Here is a 20,653-nt window from a genome sequence, read left to right as displayed (position 1 = left end):
GTGACATGTGAATTGTGATTTGTGTTAAGGGGTTTGGACACATGCTCAAACTGTCAAGTGCTGTCCCTGGGAGGAGCAGGCACGGTCCCTCTTCCTGGTGTGGCCTGGAAGTCAGTGCCTCTCCGGGACCTGGTTTCAGAGGAAGACAAGGATCCCTGGCTGGCTGGCAATGTGGGAGCCCCAGTCCTTCACTCAGGTTTTCTGGGGTGGGGGACCCCAGGTAGGCACCGAGAGAGCAGATGGTGGGATCACGTCCAGGAACAAAGACACTGAGGGTCCTCCGGTGTTCTAGGCACTCAACCTTTATTTCTCTACCAAACTGCATGTCAGCAGTGGGTACAGGGTTCTGCCCTCACCCCCTCCCATAAGATCTCCCTTCTCCCTAGCAGAAAAGCAGCAGACAATGTCTGCTGGCACCAGGGGGACCAGACGCAACTCTGCATCTCTCAGCCCCTCCAGAACCTGCGCGCGAGGGGAGGGGAGAGGTGGGGAAGGAGCCACAGAACCTGGAGCCCACTTGTCTGCAGGGTGGACCGAGGGGCTTAGATTCTGGGGACCAGGGTGGAAAAGTGAGTTTTGATTTACATATAAAATAATCACTATGTACACTCTGTACGAAGGGAGAGGACACAGTCATTTACTCACTGCTTTCTTCTACAACTAATTTTTGCCAAAGGGGCAAAAGCTGAGTTAAAAGAACATTTCTGTCAATCAGATGCTTTTCCTATCTTCTGACATGATCCACATGGACATGTGTTCCTCCAGCAAGACAGGAGGGAGGGAAAGTGCCCTTGCGTAACTAGCCACCCTAAGCAACATCCCTTCTGCTCACGATGTGTGGGGTTGGGGGCAAAGAGTGAGGCCAAGAGTCCAGAGACTGAGAGTCACCCAGCCGTGCAGATCATGAGATGCTGGGCATGGGCACAGTTGTCAGGGACCCAGGGATGTCTGGGGTTTCAGCTGCCAGGCACGCAGAGGGCAAATCCAGCCCCTGCTTGGTAGACAAGGCAGCACCGAGAGGACATGCGTCATCTGCTTAGGAGAACCCGAGTCCAGGAGTAAGCCAAGCAGAGGCAGGCAGGCTGGCTGTCTCCCAGGAAAGGAGAACCTTGCCTGGCCTCCTTCCCCCACTCCTGTCTCTCTCTGACCCTTCAACTCCCTGCACATATAAACAGAAATAGGCTTAAGCCCTCACGAGCCGACTTTGTGGAAGCAGAGCAGAGTGCGTGGGGGGTTGCCTGCCCTTGCTGCGCACAGCTGGGCCCAGATGTCCCCCTTCTACCCCCAGCTGACCAGGTCCCAGACCAGGCACCGAGCGAGAAGTCACAGCCCAAGAGAGTGGCCTCCAGGAGTCCTCTTTCAGTACAGAGACGCTTGTCACCAAGGAAATGCCTAGCCTCCCGGCAAGGGAGAGCAAGCTCCAGAGGTGCTCCTGGAATTGGGGGTGCAGAGTTCTGCGTCTTGGGATGGGCCACCAGCTCTGGCTTCTGGGCAGGCCCCTCCCAGGCCAGAGCATTAGGGGCAAACTTCCAGAAGAGTCCTGGAGACGCGAAGTACAGAGCCCCCAGGCAGACGGAAGAGGGGACAACAACCGTGGGAACAGGACTGGGGGTGGCCATTCCAGCCTCATAGGGCTCAGCGAGCAAGCAGGCCAGCGTGGTGGCAGGGCGGGGAGTGGGGCAGATGCTTGGGCACCATCAGTCTGAGGTCCACGCTGGAGACTCCACTCTGCTCCCAGCACTCACTTCTGGTCTTTTTCTTCTGGAAGAAAAACTGGAGAACATGTTCGGATGTGTGATGAGAGTACACATCCAGGCTGGCTCCTCCTGGCCTTTCCACCCGCCGTTTCTCCCTCGACAGCCCCCTTCTCCCACAGCATCACTGTGGACCCCCAGCCCCTCTGCATCTCCTGAACTGCAGGCCATGTATCCAGTTGCTGTCTGAACACATTCCCTGGGATGTCCCCGGCCTCCTGCACTCCACGTGTCCCCTCAACCCCCCAGCCCGCCCGAACGCATTGTCTCTTGTTTTTAGTTTTAAGAACCACAGTCCAGCATCATGAAGTCTAGGTACCATGGCATCCTTGACTCCTCCTCTACCCCGCAGACCCCGGCCTGTGGATTTCACCGCCCACATCTCACGAGCTCCTCTCTCTCTGCAGCCCCCGGGCCTCAAGGCCTCTCAGCCCTGCCCTCAGCCACCATCTCACCTCACCAACACATCCTGCCCCTGGCATCACACCACAAATCCAGCCCACCAGCCCCTTCGATGGGTCCCCACTGCCCTCAGAAAAAAGGGCCAGCCTGCCTCGGATCCTGGACCCTCCCAGATCTGTCCCCACTCAGCCTCTCCAGGCTTCCCTTCCCCTCAGCCCAGCCCATGGGCCTCTACCTGACAGTTGCTCAGCCATGCCTGGGGAGAGCCAGGGGGTGGGGCAAGAGGGTCCCCCCGACCCCTGGGGTTGACCCAGGGTCCACAGTTCTCCCCAGGACACATCCCTCATAAACCACGGGGAAGCCATGAGCATCAGGCCTCAGCAAAACTTCCCTAAAAGGCCACCAGACTGGCTTGGGAACGTAACAGGGTCCCTTCTCTCACCCCCGCCCCGTCGGCTTTAGGAGGCCCCAGGGACTGCAGCCGCACAAGGCAGAGCTGTCTGGGCTTCTAGCGACAGCAGGGCACCACCTTTTAAAGCCAAATCTCTCCGGGACCATGGTCAACATCTCAGGTTAATGGTGGAGGTAGAGCTGTTGCCTGGGACTAGCTCACCCTGGGCTTCAATCAGTGTCTCCTTCCCTGACCAGCTCAACAGGGCTCACCAGCCTCCCTGCCTTTAGTCTCACCCCATCCCATCTGTTCTCTATCTTCATCCCAGTCCCTCCCATGCTTCCACCCTCTGTGGCTCCCATTGCCCTGAGGGTAACATCCAGGGTCCTTATCTTGGCATTTGAGGCCTTGCCGCACCTCTGGACGCACCTCTCTACCCTGCACTCCAAGCTCCAGCCCCACCAGAGACGCCAAACCATGCTCATCCAGCTGGCTCCAATTATTCCCAACCTGTCCCATCTTGCCAGGGGCCCTGCTCCCTCTGCCTGGGCCCAGAATCCTTCACTCCAACAGCCAGTGCTGGACAGTGCCCAAGACACAGACTTTTCCTATTGGCTGAGAAATTTCTCACCTTTAAGCTCTGTCAAGAAAATGTGCTGAACCACCGTTGGCAGCTGTGGCCATTTGGGGAAGGCTTTTGAGGAAGACAGAGAAGCTGCCCAAGCCAGCCCCATCCCTATAAGGTATGGCTTCACAGGTGAGTCAGTGCGGTCAAGGTTGGCCGGAGGATTTCCTGGTGAACCACCCCTGTGCTCCGGCCAGAGCTGGGGATGCCTTGGGCTCCGGTGGATAGAGTTTCAGGCCACAAACCCATTTCCCTATCTTTACCTCCCCAGGTGTGTCCACAGAGAGCAGGCCACAAAGAACCACGCAAGGGGCAGAGAGGCTTGTACAGCTCCTCCTACCCCACCTGCCAGCTTCAACAGGAATGCTTTGTCTGAGTACCCACCTCCACCCTCATGCGCCCCCTCACCCCCCATGTGCCAGGTCGCCCTCTAGACAGATCTGTGATGGGTCAGCTTCTCAGAGAAAAGGACAACTTGTTTTGGCCTTTTTAATAAAATTAAATATTTGCAGTACCCAGGAGGCCTGGCCATCGTGGGAGATGGGGCCGCTTGAATGCCTTGGCTCCAGTGGAATGACAGGCACAGGATCTATTTATAGCCCTCAGGCACTCTCCCCTGGGGCAGGGACACATTCCTGCTAGAGGTGGTCCTCAGGGACCCAGCTGCCCCAGCTCAGGCCTCAGCCATGGCTAGGTCTAACTCAGGCCTCTGTAGCAGTCTGGCCAAGGGGCTAGTTCCTTGGCTCCAACTCCTAGGAACCAGGAATTTCTCTCCCCTGCTTCCTCCCTTTCCATGCTACTCTGAGAGTAAGCTGATGCTGCAGGGAAGATCACCCACACTCTGAGGCCCTTGGGCAGAAGCAGGCAGGTGGGCGCCATGCCGCAGGCTACTCCTCTACACCTGCCCCCACCCTAACCCCTGACACCCTGTCCTCCATTCCTGGGTTAAGGTAGACCTAGAGCTGTGAATTCAGAAACAGAGAACCACCCCTCTACCCATCTACAAGGTGACACCAAAGAGGCCAATCCGGTGTGCTCTGGGGTCTGAGAGGTCAGCGGCTGCCCACTCTATGCCTGGGAGACTGTCCTGAGAATGCCTAAAGACAGGCTGAGTTCAGAGAAGTTACCAGCCAGGTCCCAGGGGAGGGCACAGCGAGCCTGGCCATGCAGGGTTGGTAGCAGTGAGGTGAGCAAGGCAGAGTGGCTCTGAGCAGTGCTCCCACTGGCTGTCTGGTGAGCCCAGGGCCCCAAACTCTGCAGACACCTTGGGTCACAGCCATCAGGGCCCCTTCATGTCCTCCACTTGATGACTCGAAAGCACCTGCCCCCACAGACACAGAGGCTGATGCTGGCCCTGGCTCCCTGCAGCCTGGTAGCAGAGGTGGGCAGGTTGGGAGGGGCTGGGGCCTCCCACTTACCATCCACGTGGTTCCGGGACAGGTACTTGAGGGCCTCATCCAGCAGGATGACAGGCAGAGATATCTGGAGCACCACCACCCACTGGCGCCCACTCAGTGGGGTCACCTGGAAAATGAGCTGTGGGGGAGGTTTGGTTAAAGGAAGGGCTGTCCAGTGCCCTGCAGTCCACCGGCTTCATCCACTCAGGCTACAAGGGACTCTCTATAAGGATGTCCAGGACTCCCCCTGAGGTCCCACCTCTGGGTCTCTGTTTTCCCCTTTTCTCTGCCTGAAATGCCCTCCCCAGCGCATACCCATAGAACCAGATCCCATTGGTCCTGCTGGGAAGTGGGAGAGATTTTGCACCAGGTAAGAGAGCAGTCTTTCCTCCAGCCCCAGCCTTGAGAGATTCCCCACCTCTTCTGTTCCCCATGTCTGGGGGCTCCTGAAGTGGGGACACATCTGGAGGATGGTGGCTTGTCATGGTCCGAGCGCAGGCCCCATGCGGTGAACATCTCAGCCTTCCCCCTTCCCAGACCTCCAGGGGTTCCCACTGCAAAGGGGCCCAGAAAGGCCCAGCCACCAGCCCTGGGCTGTGTATCAGGGGACTGGGACCTTGTCACCCCAGGAGCTAGAGAAGGGGAGTAGGGCGGGGCTCTGACTCACGGGCAGGGGCGGCAGGAGCAGGATGAGGAAGTGCAGGGCCATGGACATGAGCACAGCTGCCAGCAGCCAGGGGTTCAGCCAGGGCGGCATCCGCAGCAGCGACTGGTTCTCTGAGACGCTGCCAAGGACACAGGGTGCTCACCTTGGGTCAGGATGCAGGCAGGCTCTGCTGTGGGCACCCATCTACCACCCCCCCGTGTGGAGGTGCAGGGCGTGGCCGGAGCCTCAGCAGGTCCCTAAGGACTGGGGCACTTCTGGGAGGCCAGTGCAGCTGGAAGGGCTGTGTCACTGCTGCCCACTCAACCCTCAGAGGCCTGGCCCCCTTTCTCTGTCTCTCAAACCCAATCCTGGCCCCTCTATTTCTCCAGACCCCAATCTTGGCCTCCTTCGTCTCCTGGATCTCAATTGTGGCCCCCACTGACTCCTAGAACTCTCTCTGGACCCCTCTCTCGGACCCAGCCCTGGAATCCCTGACCCTCAGACCCCAATCCTGGACCCCCCTAGCCCTCCTACTGCACACGGGACACCTCTAACCCCAATTCTGGGCCCTACTCTTAAGCCTCAGCCCCATGCCCTCACCCCCAGCTCCAGGCCCCTCTGCCCAGCTCACCTGTTGAGGGCGTTGCACATTTCAATGGTCACCAGCACAGACAAGGCCATGGTCGTGGGGTAGCGCGACTCGAAAACCTCGCAGTCAACGCCGGCAAAGAGCGGGTTGTCCTCAGAGCACTTCAGGAAGTTCCGCTGAGGGTACGTGGTGGGGTCAGGTGGGGTCGGGGAGAACAGCAGTCAGGAAGGCGCTGGTGTGTGGGAAGAAGGAAGCCTCACTCCACCCCGGGCCCACATCTGAGGACTCGAAACGACTGGTCAACGACGCGCTGCCACAGGGTGGGTGGAGGGAAGGGTGCTCGCCCAGGATGGGGGCAGGTGGCCAGCACTGTGCCAGGAAGAGGGGCAGGCTGCTCTGGGGCAGGGGTCCGGTGGGACAGAGAGAGCGGCTGGCATTAGGCTGGGAAGGATAGCACGGGGCCCTGGGGTCAGAGGGCAAGTCCGGGGGGGTGGTGCCCTGAGAACACTGAGTAAGTACTACGAAAACCAGTAGAATTACGCTTGAACAGAATTCATTTCTGGTGGGCAGAAGACGAGGGCTACACGGGCCCCACTCAGCACTATTCCATCAGCTTCCACTCATGCCTCCCTCCATTTCCACCACTGAAACTGGGCCCTGCCAGGCCGGCCTGTTGCTTTTGACACGAGCTAATGAACTGCCAGACACCATCTCCCTGCCCGCCTTCTTCGTAATCAACGGAAGCTCTCAGGGTGGGTGAGGAAGTGGCCGTCACCCCCGCAGCCACAGGGGAGTTTTCTTCCCACCCTGAAAGCTCGTTCACAGAATCTGCTGTGAGAAGACGCAGACCCGAGGCCACGCGTGAGAACTTGGCCCGTTCCTTTCCGCACCACGGGATGCGGGTGAACACGCGAGACCATTAAACAGCTCCGCCGTCCGTAACACAAATTTGTCCTCTGGAGTCTCATCTGAACTCAGAGATTTTTTTGAGCTAAGGGTTTAGAACCTGGGGCCACATGCTGTGAGAATAACCCTCGAAGAGAAACCTGTAAAATGACTGGCTGCCTGATGTCCATTTTTTCCACAGAGCATAACCACAGGTGAGGTGACTCTACCAGCCAGAAAGGGCTGCTGGCAATTTCCCCTTCTTTCATGCAGGATGAAAAATTATAAAAGACTGTATATGGCCTTGCTGGATTTTTTAGTTTAATAAAAAGATGGAAAGCGTTACGTAAATCAACAGCAGGATTTTCTCCAAAGAGCAAGCTCTAGGATTTGAGACAAGTGCATGTTTTTATTTGGTGCTGACCATGAACTTTGAACCCACCCAGTGGCCAAGAGGACCAAATGCTCCGGCCAGATTGTAGCGGCCTGTGTGTACATGTACACATACATGCAGTGCGCACCTCCCACTGGGCACATGCATGCTCAGATCCTTCTGCACGTGCACAGGGAAGAAATCTGAACAGCATCACATGGAGATGTTTCAATAGATCTATTGCTCTTGCCATAAACACCCTGCCCTGGTCAGACCTTCTGGGTTCCACCAGTGAGCACCTGCCACACATGCATTATACCCAGGTCATAGGTCACAGTGAGGCCTCCCGACTTGTTTTATTAGAAGGTGCTCAGGACTGCAACTCTGTCTCATTGGTCACGGGGAGCCCCTGTGGAAGTGGTGGCCTCTTTCTTTGGGTGAAGCCACTGCTCTGCCTACTCCTTCCCTCTGTCTCCCTGGCTATTTCCCATTTACCTTCTCCTGTAAGGCCCCTCTGGGTTTCATGAACTCAATCAACACTTACATATCTTTTGCTATGTGCCCTGTGGGTTTAAACACTTTACAAGTAGTGACTCAGTTAATCCTCTCCATAGTGCTATGAGATAAGGACTGTTATCCATTTTACTGATGAGGATACCAACAGAGAGGTTGAATAGCCTGTCCAAAGTCACACAGCTAGCATGTGGTAGAACCAGGGGGTGAACCTGGGCTGGATCCAGGCTTCGTGCTCTGTGCTCTGAACCACGGTGCTGCTCTTTGGCAGCTTATTCCAGGAACCATGGGGCTCTGGGCTCCTCTCTAGAAACCCCAACAACTACAGCTGAAAGTTCTACCTTAGGTCTAACCCTTGACCACCTTTGAGTCCCACAGCCACCTGCCTTTTCTCTGATGAAGTGATTCCCACCTCGAAATGTGACTGTCCATTTCCATGGCTCTCATCAGGCTACAGCTCTTTGCAGGGACTCCACCTGCTCCGTCACTGCCGTAGCCCTAGTAATCTGTGCCTGGCACAGTCAGTGCCTAGGAGCCATTACTTGACCAAGTGGATAAATGAGAAATGGGATGACTGGAGGACCATTGCGAAGGTGGCACCAAGGGGACTAGAGATTGACTGGTAGTATGTGCCTGGCTTGGGTGACAGGCTGGCAGTGAAACTGAGATGGGGATGGAAGAGAGAGATTGTTTGGGGGAAAAGAGATAGATTTGATTTTGGGCTTGGTGAGTGTAATGGGTCTGCAGGATATCCCAGAGGGGAGAGCCAACTGGATATATGGGACTGGGGTCAGAAGGTCCTTGGAGATTTGGAATCTGCAGTATAAAGTATAAAGGAAGGTAATAAAGATGGGGCTGGAAGAAGGTAGCCGAGGGATGGTCAGCACAGCCCCATCTCCACCCTGCTGCTCCCACTGGTGTTGAATTAGCTGAGGTGCCTGAGGCTGGCCTGAGCATCTGCTGAGGGCTGGGAGCACCAGCCTCTGGGGTGAGAGCCAGGCCTATGCCCTCCGCGAGCTTGAGGGCTGGTAGGTGCCAAGGAAAGCGTCCCTGGACAGCCTCAGCCTAGATTTGAACATTGTAGAATCCCTGAAATCAGATGCTCCCGGGGGGAGGTGGCCAGTGATGGTAACCCAGCCTTCACACTGCCCTCAGGGCAGTGCCCTGACTCTCCCAGGGATGGGGCAGGAAGTCAGGGTCTTCCTGAGAGTTCTTCTATCTGTATAGGAAAGTAGCAAACACAGAAGAAAATCCTGCGTCCCTGCAGCTCTCAGTTTTAAATGACAAACCCACAACTGGCTTTGCAGAACCACCGAGAAGGCTCATGTAAGCAAAGGAGATATACTGGCCGCTCAGACAGAGGGACAGACTGACAGACAGATGCTGAGAGGTCTCCTTGCTCGCTTCCAGAGCTGTGCTGAGCTGACAGCCCCATGGAGGGCACCTGCCAGCCAGGTGACTTCAAGAGGTCAATGGGTCCCTTCCCCGAGAAACATGCTGGTTATGGGGGTTGGGGAGAGCCGGGCAGATTCCTGATTTCCTCAGTTTGACCCTCTGCCTGAAGTTCCACCATTTAGGGGCTCATCTTTCTGAGCCTTCAATGTTTAAGGGGTTCCTCAATAAAGGTAGGACACTTGTGGGCAGTTACGCCCCTTGGTCCCCACTAACTAAATGACTGGGGGAGGGAGTGGCCTCTTGTCTGGCTTGGGGGCCCCGCTGCTCTCTCTAGGTTTCCCGTGGCTTCTAGTGTGGCTGCTCAGGTGGTGAATGCCTCTATGTGTGAATGGGGGTGGGGAGGGATAGCCGTGGGCCAACCACAGGGTTAACTCCAACCTGGCTGTGAGGTCCACCTCAGAAATAACCCCAACAGGCTCCCTGGCTGTCCCTCGCTTACCAGTTGGTAGAAGGTGATGTGAGGTCCTTCAGCATCATACAGGAACCACCAGGTGGCGGCAGCCACTGTGGCCAGTCCAACGTACACTGCAGGGAGAACAGGAGGAAACCAGCTATAATGGACAACTGCGGTTTTCTGGCAAATATTCCCCCTTCCTAATAATTCCCGGAATTTCTGTCAGGGAACCACCCTCCCCCTCTCTAGGCCACATGTGCCAGTGGTGGGTCCTGACTGGCAATCAGCATGTCACACCCCTGGCCACAGTGACTGGCTAAGAGATAAGTAGGTAACCCAATGTGGGCCAATGAGGACAGGCCTGAGACTTTTATCATACTACTGAGGGAGTAGTATGGTAACAGGCCCTTTCTTCTGTTGAATTTGGGGTTGTAATGGAATAAGCAAGAAGGCCGGAGCTGCAGCAGCCACTCTGCCATCACAAGAGGCACCCGCCTGAGAGTGGAGCTGAGGCAGAGCCAAAATATGCCAGTGCTACTATCTGCGGCTTGGATCCAGCCATGCCTGAAGCATGCTCTAGTCTTTTCAGTTGGATGAACCCACACAGTTTCTTTTGGCACAAGCCAGTCTGAGTCATACTGTCTGCAGTCTGCAAGCCTAACTGATACAGGGTCTTAGGAAACTCCTGGAACCCCAGTGATGACTGGTGTCCCCTGCTTACCTCCAATAGCCAGATATCGAAAGAAGAGCCAACCACTGATGAGGGCCTCGCGAGGGTTCCGGGGCAGCTTCTCCATGATGTCCAGGTCTGGAGGGTTGAAGCCCAGGGCTGTGGCAGGTAGGCCATCTGTCACCAGGTTCACCCAGAGCAGCTGCACAGGGATGAGGGCTTCAGGCAGGCCCAGAATTGCCGTGAGGAAGATGCTGGAACCAGAGTCATAGGCTCTAGCCCCCGCTAATGGAGGGCTCAGCTCCTGCTCTCCTCAGCAGCCTCGCCTCACCCTGCTAGTTCTGACGTGTGTGCACAAGTGAGAGGTGTGTGTACACAGCTCTACCTCACGCTGGGCACCCTGCCTCCTCCAGTCCCAGCTCTGGAGTTTGGACCTATCTGCTGTTTAGGACATGGTCCTCTTCAGGGCACGCACTGGACAGTGCATGCCCAAGCATATATACATTTGTTCACAGACATGAGCAAAGATCCAGCACAGGCCACATAATCAGACAAACACAAGCAAACACCTATGCACTTGCCCCACGTGCAGAGATGCAACAATTTATGTGTTCAGGCAAACATGTGCTCGCCATTCCCCACAATCATCACTCACAGCGAACCTAAGTGTGTACACACCTACACAAATCCCTGTGCTTGCACGCCCCCAAAGATGCAACAGAACACATGTGCACACACATACACACACTTCTCACTGAGGCACACACACCTTGTGCACACACAACTGTGTGCACACTACATGGACACACACAAACACATTACTGCCCAAAGGTGGGGCCTGTCCTCCTATCTTGCATGACTGAAAGTGGGAAGGTTAGGGCTGGAGGGATGACACAGGGCTTTTCAGGAACCTCCTTGGGGGCTGGGGTACACCAGGGCCTTGAGAATGACAAGGTGTCCCCTTACTGGTCAGCCTGAGGTGGGACCCTGTAAGGCCTCAGCCAGGGCAAGTCATATGTCCCTCCATCCCTGCAGCCCATCCCAGGAACAGGTGTTTCCCTGGTCTCAGGGATGCAGAGCTGGCGTGGAGGGCTGGGAAGAGGGAGCGCAGGGCCTCACCAGACGACCTCGCCGACATTGGAGGAGATGAGGTAGCGGATGAATTGCTTCATGTTGCTGTAGATGGCCCGGCCTTCCTCCACTGCAGCCACAATGGAGGCAAAGTTGTCATCTGACAGTACCATCTCTGCTGCCGACTTGGCCACAGCTGTGCCGGAGCCCATGGCAATGCCGATTTCTGCTTTCTTCAGGGCTGGGGCGTCGTTCACCCCATCTCCAGTCTGGAGGCCAGGTTAGGTGGGTTCACACCTGAGAAAGTTCCCTCTACCTCCCCAACTCCCCTCAATTCAGCCTATCCCCAAGCTTAGGGGATGTCCCCAAGGAAGCAGACAGCTGGACAGAACAGATGGTGAGGTCACGAGCTTAGAAACTGGGCCAAGAATGAGGCTTGAAGGGAAGGCAAGGAGTGCAGGCGAGGACACGGTTGGGGCGCAGATCAGGCCCAAGGTCAGAGGAAATGGTGAGGTGGGGATGGGCATGAGGGTGGGGCAACAATGAGGGCGGGATAAAATTTAGTTTGGATGGAGGGTAGAAGATAAAGGTGACGTTAAGGACAAAGTTAAGGTTGAGTCAGGAATGAGGTCAAGGTTCTGGCCCAGGTCAAGGACCAGGTAAGTGAAGGTTGGAGCCAAGGTAAAGGTCAGGGTCAAGACTGGACTCAGTCAGGCTCAAGATTAAAAATTAGATTAAGGTAGAGGTCAAGTCAAAGTCAAAGGCCAAATCAAGGCTATGGTCCATATCAGGAGTGATGTCATGGTCAAAGCTGGAGTTCAGTCAAAGTCAAGATTGGAAGCCAGATCAAAGTTGAGGTTAACATAAAGTGCTGGGTTGGGGAAATCAAGATCAATGTCAGGGATCAGGTCAAGGTCCAAGTCAAAACTAGAGCCCATAATCAGGGTTGAACTAAAAGTAAAGAATCAGATTAAGATGGTCAAGGTCAAGGACCTTCTTTGTGAAGGTCAAAAATAAGGTCAAGGCTAAGGTGTCAAGTAATCAAGTCAAGGCTGGTTCCCAGTTCATTATCCAGGTCCAGGCTGAGCCACAGGTCAGGATTAAGGTGAAGATGAAGGACTGGGTTAGGCTGGAGATCAAAATTAATAACAGAGGCCAGGTCAGGGTGAGGTCTAGGTCGAAAGTGAGATCAGTGTTGATGACTAGGTCAGCAATCAAGAATGAGACCGAACAAAAACTGGGCCCAAACCAAATGTCCATCCACAGAATGAAAAAACTGTGGCACACGCGCACAATGGAATGCTATTCAACAATTAAAAAAGCAATCATTTAGTGGTACCCGCAGCAACATGGATAAATCGCAACAGAAAGAAGCCAGGCACAAAGGCGTACCTACTGTATGATTCCATTCATAGGAAAATCTAGGACAGGCAAAACTTTTTCCAACCAAAGGGTGGAAAAAATCAGCACAGTGGTTACCTGTTGTGGGAGAGGGGACTGAGGGGCAGGAGCATGAGAAAAATTCATGGGTTGATGGCAATGCTCCTTATCTTGATAAGGGTTTAGATGACACAGGTGTGTCATCTGTGAGAACTCCTCAAATGAATGGCATGCTTAAAATTTTGTGCATTTCGTTGCATGCAAGTTTTACCTTAAAAAGGAAAAAACAGAACCACAAACGCTGCTCTCTAAAGTATGCATTCTAAAGTATGTGAGGGCGAAGTGTACCAATGTCTACAACTTTCAGATACATTTAAGAAAAGATGGATTAAGGATGGACAGGTGGATAGGTATGTATACGATAAAGCAGTGGTAACAAAATGTTATTTGTAGAATCTAGATGGTGGGTATATAGGCTCTCACTGTAAAATTACTTCAATTTCTCTTTGTGGTTGAGATTTTTTCTAACAAAATGTTGGAAAAAATAAGAATGAAGCAGAGGCAGGGGTTCACGGTTGCTCTTTCCAAGCCTTGTGGGAGCGCTCCCCCCACTCCTCCCCACCTCCCCCAAGCTCCTGTCTTGTGGCCTCACCATGGCAGTGATCTCGTTAAAGGACTGTAAGTACTCCACGATGCGGGACTTGTGTGCAGGTTCCACTCGGGCAAAGCAGCGGGCTGTGCGACAGGCGTGGCGCTGCTGCTCGGGGCTGAGGTCATCGAATTCGCGGCCTGTGTAGGCCTTGCCCACCACGTCCTCTGTGTCCTTGAAGATGCCAAGCCGACGGCAGATCGCCACAGCCGTGCCTTTGTTGTCCCCGGTGATCATGACCACACGGATGCCTGCCTGGTAGCAGCGTTTGATGCAGGCAGCCACCTCAGGCCTCGGAGGGTCCAGCATACCCACGCAGCCCACGAAAGTCAGGTCCGTCTGTAGGGAGGGAGTAGGTGCCAATGGGGCCTAGGCCCATGATCAGCTTGCCACTCACCCAGCTGCTGTAGGTAGACACATGCTCCGGCCCTGGGCCTGCCTGGCACCCACCTCATACTGTACAAACTTGCTGCAGTCATCCAGCTGCATGTCTTCCCTCCTCGGGGGCGCGTCCCGGGTGGCCAGTGCCAGGCAGCGCAGCGTGTCCGAGCCTGAGCCCCAGTCCCGAATCTTGGCTAGGATCTGCTCCCTGGAGGCGGTGTTCAGAGGGACTGTGCGGCTCCCTACTCGGACTGAGGTGCACCGTTCGATCACACTCTCAGGAGCCCCCTGCAGCATTTGGGAGGGGGCAACTCCATCAGTCAGGACCCCTCCCCTCCCTCCTGACCAGTTGAGGAAATTGAGGCCCAGATATGGGGAAAGGCCACCCAAGGGGATGCACAGCAAGGCAAGGACTAGAATCCATCCTTTGAAAGCTCGGAGTGGAAACCAAGTGGGCCCCACTGTGAGAAAACCCAATGGGAATGGGGGGCGGGTCATGGCCGCCAGGGTGATGAGAAGACTGCTGCAGCATTTTAGGGGTGGTTCTAGGGTGGCAGCCCTCTTACAGCCCTGCCTCCCTGCCAGCCTGGTACTACTGGGATCCCAATTCTGTAGCGGGCTCAGCAGGAGGCAGGCTGGGCCCTGCCTGGGCATCAGAAATAGAGCCATGCTGAGTGTGTGGTGGGTGTGGCTCTGGGAAGGTGGTCTTGGGGGTGGTAGGCTCCTCAGTGACCTTGAGATTTCACCTCGGACCTCACCCCATGCCTGGGAATAGCCTCTGAACACTCCATCAGTGCCTCTCTCTTTCCCCAACAGGCATTGCCACGCTTTCAAAGCAGCCCAAGCTCCCCATTCAGAAGCCTTTCATTTTAAAAGGGGCTAAAGTCACCACTGTGGGGAGAAGTCAGGGCTCTGATTTCCTACTTCAGGTTCCAAAGCAGCCCCAGGAGGTGCTGTGGGTAGAGGTCTGGGGATGGGGATGATTCCTTCCCTCTCTGGGGGAAGACAGGCACCAACCATCTCAACACCCCCCGTCGGAGGCAAAGGGCTTTCGACCCCTTCCAACCTACCCCTGCTATTCAGATGGGGAGACCGAGGGCCTCAGATGAGCACGGGTGACCCCTGGGGTAATGCGGCGAGGCAGTGCCTCTTGGCCCAGAGCTGGGACATGGCAAAGGGCAGGCCTCAGCTCCTGTCCCCGGCTTTATGTCCCCCAAGTCTGGAGCCTGCTCTCAGTCGCCCAGGCAGGCTGGCCACCCTGGTCCCGGATTCACTGATTTGACAGTGGGCCTCACACCGCCCTTCGTCTCCCACAGCTGCAGCCTGTGACTCTTTAGAGGACTGGAAGCCAGGTACACAGGGGACCCCAGGGATACAGAGGCCCCAAGCCAGGCAGGCAGGTCCCACCTTCACAAACATCTTGCTGCCCTGGGCCGCCAGGCCGGGGCGGGTAGGCGTGCAGTACACTGACATCGACTTGCGGTCCCGGGAGAACTCCAGGGTGAACTCCTTCCGCATCAGCTGACTGATGGCCTGTGGGGACCAGGCTGGTCAGGGCGTGAGGGGCAGAGCAGTGACTCTCCCTGCTTTCTCACCAGCCACTCAGCCCCATAGAGAGCCTCTTGCTATGGTGGGATGGTGTCTTTCCCCCTCTGACCCTGGGGTTTGAGGCCTCCAACTCCCTCTTCAGCCCCAGAAATGCCAAAAAGTTGCCAATTCCTCACCATGCTGTGCATTTCCCAACTCCAAGTCTTTGACAACACTCAGTCTTTTCCTCTTTTCTTCCTAGCCAACCAAGTATTACTAGGGTCTGAGCTCCTTCCTTCTCCCAGAGGCCTCCTAAGACTCTGTTCTTCTCACTCCCTTTTCTGGATGCCCCAGAAGGTCCAGCCATGTGGCCTGTGGCCCAAGCACCATGAGCCTGCTCACCGCGTTGCAGGCGCCGGCACGTTCCACTCGGGATAGGACCTGCAGGTTGGTGTCGAACACGTTCATCTTCTCCACCAGGCAAGTCAGGGCCGTCTCTGTGGCTTCTCCCACCTTCTCATACACGCCCTTGGCCTAGTGGGGCCCAGGGTACACAGAGTAAGGGGAAGAGTCACACGTGTCCCTTGCCTCCACCACCTTTCATGTGCTCATGAATGCCTCCCGGAGCCCCGCCGGCCGAGACCTCGCTCCTGAGTTCCAAGCCCACCTGTCCAATTGCTGCCTGTTGGACTTTGTTCTTTGGGGACCCGCAGGAGACCTCCTCTCCCTATATTTGCCACTTTAGTGACAGTCCCAGCCAGGAGAGCAACCAGAAGCTCTACCCTCTTTTTCATCCAGCCAGTTACCAAGTCCCAGGATTTTGGCTCCTAAGCTTCTCTCCGACCTATGCTTTCTCCCATCTTCCTGAGGCCCTAGCCAGCATCTCTCTGGCCTGGTTGACCACATAGGGCTCCGTGGCTCCGGTTCTGCCCTGTCTGTCCTGTCCTCCACACAGACGCCTGGGTGGTATTTGCACGTGTAAATCCGACCATATCACTCCCTCATTTAAAACTCTCAGTGGCTATCTACTGGCCTCAGCCTGGCATGGGGCCTGACTTGGTTATGACCACGTTCTTCCCCTCAGACAGGAGCAGTCTCCTGCATGCTCCACGCCACTGCTCCAGCCACAGGGGAGAGCATTCAATGCCTCAATCACATCAGGCTGTTATGGTCTGTTGGCCTTTTCTGGGCTGTGCCTTCTGCTTTAAACACCTCCCTAGTCCTGCTCCTCAAGGCACCCCTGGCCCTTCAGCCCCTTACATTACAGTTCCCCACTGTCCAAGAGCCCAGGGCAAGTTTCCAAATCCAGTCGGGAAAGAGGGCAGTGGTGTTGGGGGGTGGCAGTGCTCCTGGGGTGTGGCACTCCAGAAGGGCAGGTACCACCACTCCTAGGAGCTCTGAGACTCTGGGAAAAGGGTTTGTCCTGGGGGCTTGGATACCAGGGGGATCATAGAAGGGAATAGGGACCCACCTCGTTGTAGTCCAGTGCGGAGTCGTTGCACAGGGCACAGATGGTCGCCAGCTCCACCAGCCCATCGAACTGCCCGCAGCGCACAGGCTGCTCTCCCTGCAGCCTGAGGAGCCAGGCGGTCAGTACGAGGGCCTTGGCCCCGCCCTTGGGATGTGCCCAGGCTTTGGGCCCCGCCCCCAGGAGGCCTCGCCCATCGACCGCTCTCAGAGCCATCCTGCGTAGCCCTGGCCACCAGGAAACCCTGCCCACCCATGCCCCCTAGCCCAGCACTCACACTTCGCCCTCTGGGGCGTAGGTGGTACCCGAGATGGTGAACTCGTGCAAACGGCACGCACCGGCTTCTGCCTCGGCTACCACGAACATCTGGGGATGGGGAGCACAACGGCATGAGGGGACGGCCCTCACCTCCCTCCTCCCCAGGGCAGCCAGTCTGAATAAAGCCTGGCCCCAGGTTGGGGTCCCGTGGGTCCCCACTGGAGCCAAGGGCCTTCCCTCCCACAGGCTCACAAAGGTGCAGTGTAAGAGTACATAGTCCAGGTTGAGGCAGGGCCCCTCTGCTCTGCCCTGGTGTGTCCAATTCGGATTTGTCCGTTTGCTCTAGACCCCGGAGTGGTTATAGGAGACTCTTCAGTGTTCTGGGGCAGCTCTGAGCTTGACAGAGCCCTGACCTGAGGCAGTAAGCCTGAGCCCTTCCCCATCTTGCAGTGTGACCTCTGGCTGAGCACCTGAGCCTGTTTCTCCACCGGTAACTTGGAAAGAAAGTGGGATCAGCGTCCAGCTGCCCCTCTTTTCCCTTCAAGGAGATGAGTTCCTGGACTCCAAGGGAGGAAATCCACACCCTGTTCTGGGGCACAGACCCCTCTTGCCCAAAGGTGTCCAAAACAGTGAGCTCCCACCCGCAGGGCCTATTGGGTCACCCAGCCCCTACCTGTGCATCTCACAGATGAGGGATCTCCCCTCCCGGGGCAGCCCGTTTCCTGTCTGTCAGCCAGCTCTGCCAGGGAGATGGTTCTTGCTTCCTGGAAACTGCCTCACTGCACATTCCCACCCATTGGCCAGCCCAGCACCCATCAGGTGCTCAATAAATGTCCCTTCCTTTGCACTCTCCTCCCTGCTCCTGGGGGCTGCCCTCCAGCCAGCACAGCCCCTAAGAAGTCAGGATTCTCAGCCCATCATCCAGCACGTAAGACTTCTACAATGTCCCTGTACTGTGCTTTTCAGTCAAGGACCACTGTTCAAATGAAGTCCTACCAGGGATTTTAGCAGGTCAGGGGCTGCGAAGCAGTCAAGCCCCTGGTGCCCTCTCCCCTATGGCAGCCTACGATGGGTTTCAGTAAGGCTTTAAGGTCTCAGATACAGAGCCCAGTGGGGAGATTGTGGGAGCAGGGTTGGGAAATCCACAACCTTTACCATCACCTTACCCGCCCCTCTGCCCTATGGGCCTGATAGAGTCTCAGCCAGAATCCCTGGAGCACGTGGGTAGCAGGCCCAGGATCTAGGATCAAGTACCAGGGAATGAATAATTCCTGCCTTGGCTCTCCCCAGGTCACTGGAGCTGGCGTATCTGATGACAGGTGTGGAGCATAGAGAGTCGTGGTAGAGCAGGATAGAACCTGGGTCCAACCCCAGCATGGCTCAGATGCCTAGGGCTGTACTTGACCCTCTCCTGAGTTCTTTATGGTTACTGGGCAGAGCTTACACTCCAAACTTCAGATGAGGAAACTGAGGTTGATAGGTGGGCAATAACCTTCCAGGGCCCTACAGTGACCCAAAGGTCCTAGTGACACATGCCTAGCCAGATTTTGCTCCTCTGCCCCATGAAAACCTGAATCTGTCCCCCACCATGGGGCATCCTACAGGTTCTCTTCTCCATCCCCAGCCAAAAGGAGCCAGGGAAAGACCCAGAGAAGGAGCCCAGGCTGCCGAGCAACACACAGCAACACCAAGCTGGCTATGGACACTCACCCGGCAGACAGACATCTGATTGGTGGTGAGAGTGCCTGTCTTGTCGGAGCAGATGACTGAGGTGCAGCCCAGGGTCTCCACAGAGGGCAGACTTCGTACAATGGCGTTCTTGCGGGCCATGCGGCGTGTGCCCAGTGCCAAACATGTAGTGATGACAGCTGGGAGGCCCTCGGGGATGGCGGCCACAGCCAGGGCCACCGCAATCTTGAAGTAGTACACGGCTCCTCGGAGCCAGGAGCCGCCGTGTGCTGGGTCGGCAAAGTGCCCAATGTTGATGACCCACACGGCCACACAGATCACGGAGATGGCACGGGACAGCTGTCGCCCAAACTCATCCAGTTTCTGCTGCAACGGCGTCCGCTCTGGCTCCACGGCTGCCATCTGGCTCCGGATCTTACCCAGCTCCGTGTTCAGGCCTGTGGCCACTGCCACACCCACTGCCTTCCCAGATGCGATGTTGGTGCCCTGGCCGAGGGACAAGGGAAGAGCTGTTTAGCATCCCAGCAAGAGCCCAGGACCCTGACTCCTTCAGGCCAGGGTAGGGCTCTTATCCCCGTTTGGCTCTCTTTCTCTCCATGCCACTTAGTGCTCCTGGACTTAGGCAGCTGTGTAGTATTGAGTTATTACTGTTATCCCCATGGTAGTGCCAGCTCTGTGAAGGCAGGGACTTTGTTCAGCGCCACACCCCCAGTACCTAGCACGGGGCCTGGCACAGAGGAAGCGCCAGGCCAACGTTGACAGTATAATCAACCAGCACAGCACAGCACCAACCCGTCACAACAATGCAGTCACGCAGGAATGTGACTGTGATCCCAGATAAACCACGGGTAAATATTTACTGAGGAATCCAGAAAACTTGACCTTAAGTCCATCCATTCCCAAGGCCTCAGTAAAGTCCTGGGCAGCCAGGACTTTAGGGCCAGTATTTAAGGGCCAGCCAGCCTTGAGCTGCCACATCCACTTCTGAAAAATGGTCCAACAGAGGCCCAGGGCACAGCTGCTCTGGGGACACTAATAGCTCAGCACCCCTTCAGAAAGGCGCACTGTGCTGAGGCTGGACAGAGGGCGGGTACTTGTGGCAGCCTCAGCTTCTCTTCTGCCCTGAGCAATGCAGCTCCCGCCCCCCACCTGCAGGCCCCTCAGCTAAGGAAATGACCTGCAGTTAGCTAGAGCATCCTCCTTAAAAAGCTCCTTAGCTGCTGACAGCTGCTGATTCCTGAGCAGGCCCCTAGGGTCCCCTCCCCACCCCAAGGCTTCCCTGCGTCTACACAGGGTGCTGTCCCCAGGAAGAGCCCTGGATGAATATCATTTTCTCCACATCTATTCACTTCCAGGGAGGTTCTCTAGCCCATTGGTGCCCTGGGCCAATGCCCACTGACCTGCGCCATCCTGTGGCTTCCGTGCTCGGCTTCAGGCTATTTCCGGGCAGCCTGTGAGTGTCACTAGTCAAGTCCCTCTGAAGCCCCAGGGGCAGATCACTCCCACCAGAGCTGAACCCATCACTCCCCCTGAGAAGAGCCAGGGGGGCCTGGCGTCGTGACTTGAGGGATGGTTTTCCCATTGGAGAAATGGACTATTCCTGTCATCCTCGACCACTTTAGCGACCCTCTTCCTGCTAGAAGATTCTCTGTTGAGTGACTATAAGCAAACTCTACCCCTCTCCAGATTAAGGCAGGATAAGCCTAGCAGGTAAGAGGAAAAGCTCTGGAATCAGAATGTCTAAAGCCACATCCCAGCTCTGCCATTCACCAGCTGTGTAACCTTAGGCTACTTACTTAACATCTCTGTGCCTGTCTCCTTACTGGAAAATGTAGATAACGAAGGTGTTGTGATGATTAAATAAATTAATATAGTCACAGCCTTCAGTAAACACAAGCTATCATTTTACTATAAATTTGTATGTATTGCCAATAATTGATGATGTTCATTCCTGTAGGGCTTTAACTGACTCATCTAAGGCCCAAGGACTTACAGAAAACAGCAGGTTCTTCTTGTCCTGGTTCACAGCTCTGGGATCTGGGATGGCATCTGTGTGCTTGGTCACGGACACGGATTCACCTGGTCATGGGATCAGAAATAAGAAGCCCCAGTGAAGACATCCCCATCCCCTGACCC

General features: G+C 55.8%; 1 protein-coding gene and 1 pseudogene across 1 annotated transcript in view; both read right to left on the bottom strand.

Moving 5' to 3' along the window:
• Positions 1-327: 327 nt before the first annotated feature.
• Positions 328-20,653, bottom strand: part of ATP2A3 (ATPase sarcoplasmic/endoplasmic reticulum Ca2+ transporting 3) — a 32,282-nt gene continuing 11,956 nt past the window's right edge. The window contains exons 7-21 of the mRNA XM_087826541.1: positions 20,511-20,596; positions 18,539-19,003; positions 16,848-16,936; positions 16,574-16,676; positions 15,505-15,636; positions 14,983-15,108; positions 13,645-13,863; positions 13,198-13,533; positions 11,214-11,434; positions 10,146-10,348; positions 9,470-9,555; positions 5,847-5,980; positions 5,237-5,354; positions 4,591-4,708; positions 328-1,761 (exon numbers count right to left, since the gene is read on the bottom strand). Of these exons, the coding sequence (XP_087682667.1) occupies positions 1,742-1,761; positions 4,591-4,708; positions 5,237-5,354; positions 5,847-5,980; positions 9,470-9,555; positions 10,146-10,348; positions 11,214-11,434; positions 13,198-13,533; positions 13,645-13,863; positions 14,983-15,108; positions 15,505-15,636; positions 16,574-16,676; positions 16,848-16,936; positions 18,539-19,003; positions 20,511-20,596 (2,456 nt within the window). The 3' untranslated portion in view covers positions 328-1,741. The remainder of the gene's footprint in view (positions 1,762-4,590; positions 4,709-5,236; positions 5,355-5,846; positions 5,981-9,469; positions 9,556-10,145; positions 10,349-11,213; positions 11,435-13,197; positions 13,534-13,644; positions 13,864-14,982; positions 15,109-15,504; positions 15,637-16,573; positions 16,677-16,847; positions 16,937-18,538; positions 19,004-20,510; positions 20,597-20,653) is intronic.
• LOC148091215 (uncharacterized) lies at positions 7,924-9,010 on the bottom strand (annotated as a pseudogene).

Source organism: Miniopterus natalensis, chromosome 17, assembly GCF_054644295.1.
Source record: "Miniopterus natalensis isolate mMinNat1 chromosome 17, mMinNat1.hap1, whole genome shotgun sequence".
NCBI lineage: Eukaryota > Metazoa > Chordata > Mammalia > Chiroptera > Miniopteridae > Miniopterus > Miniopterus natalensis.
This window is presented reverse-complemented; position numbering and strand designations above follow the sequence as displayed.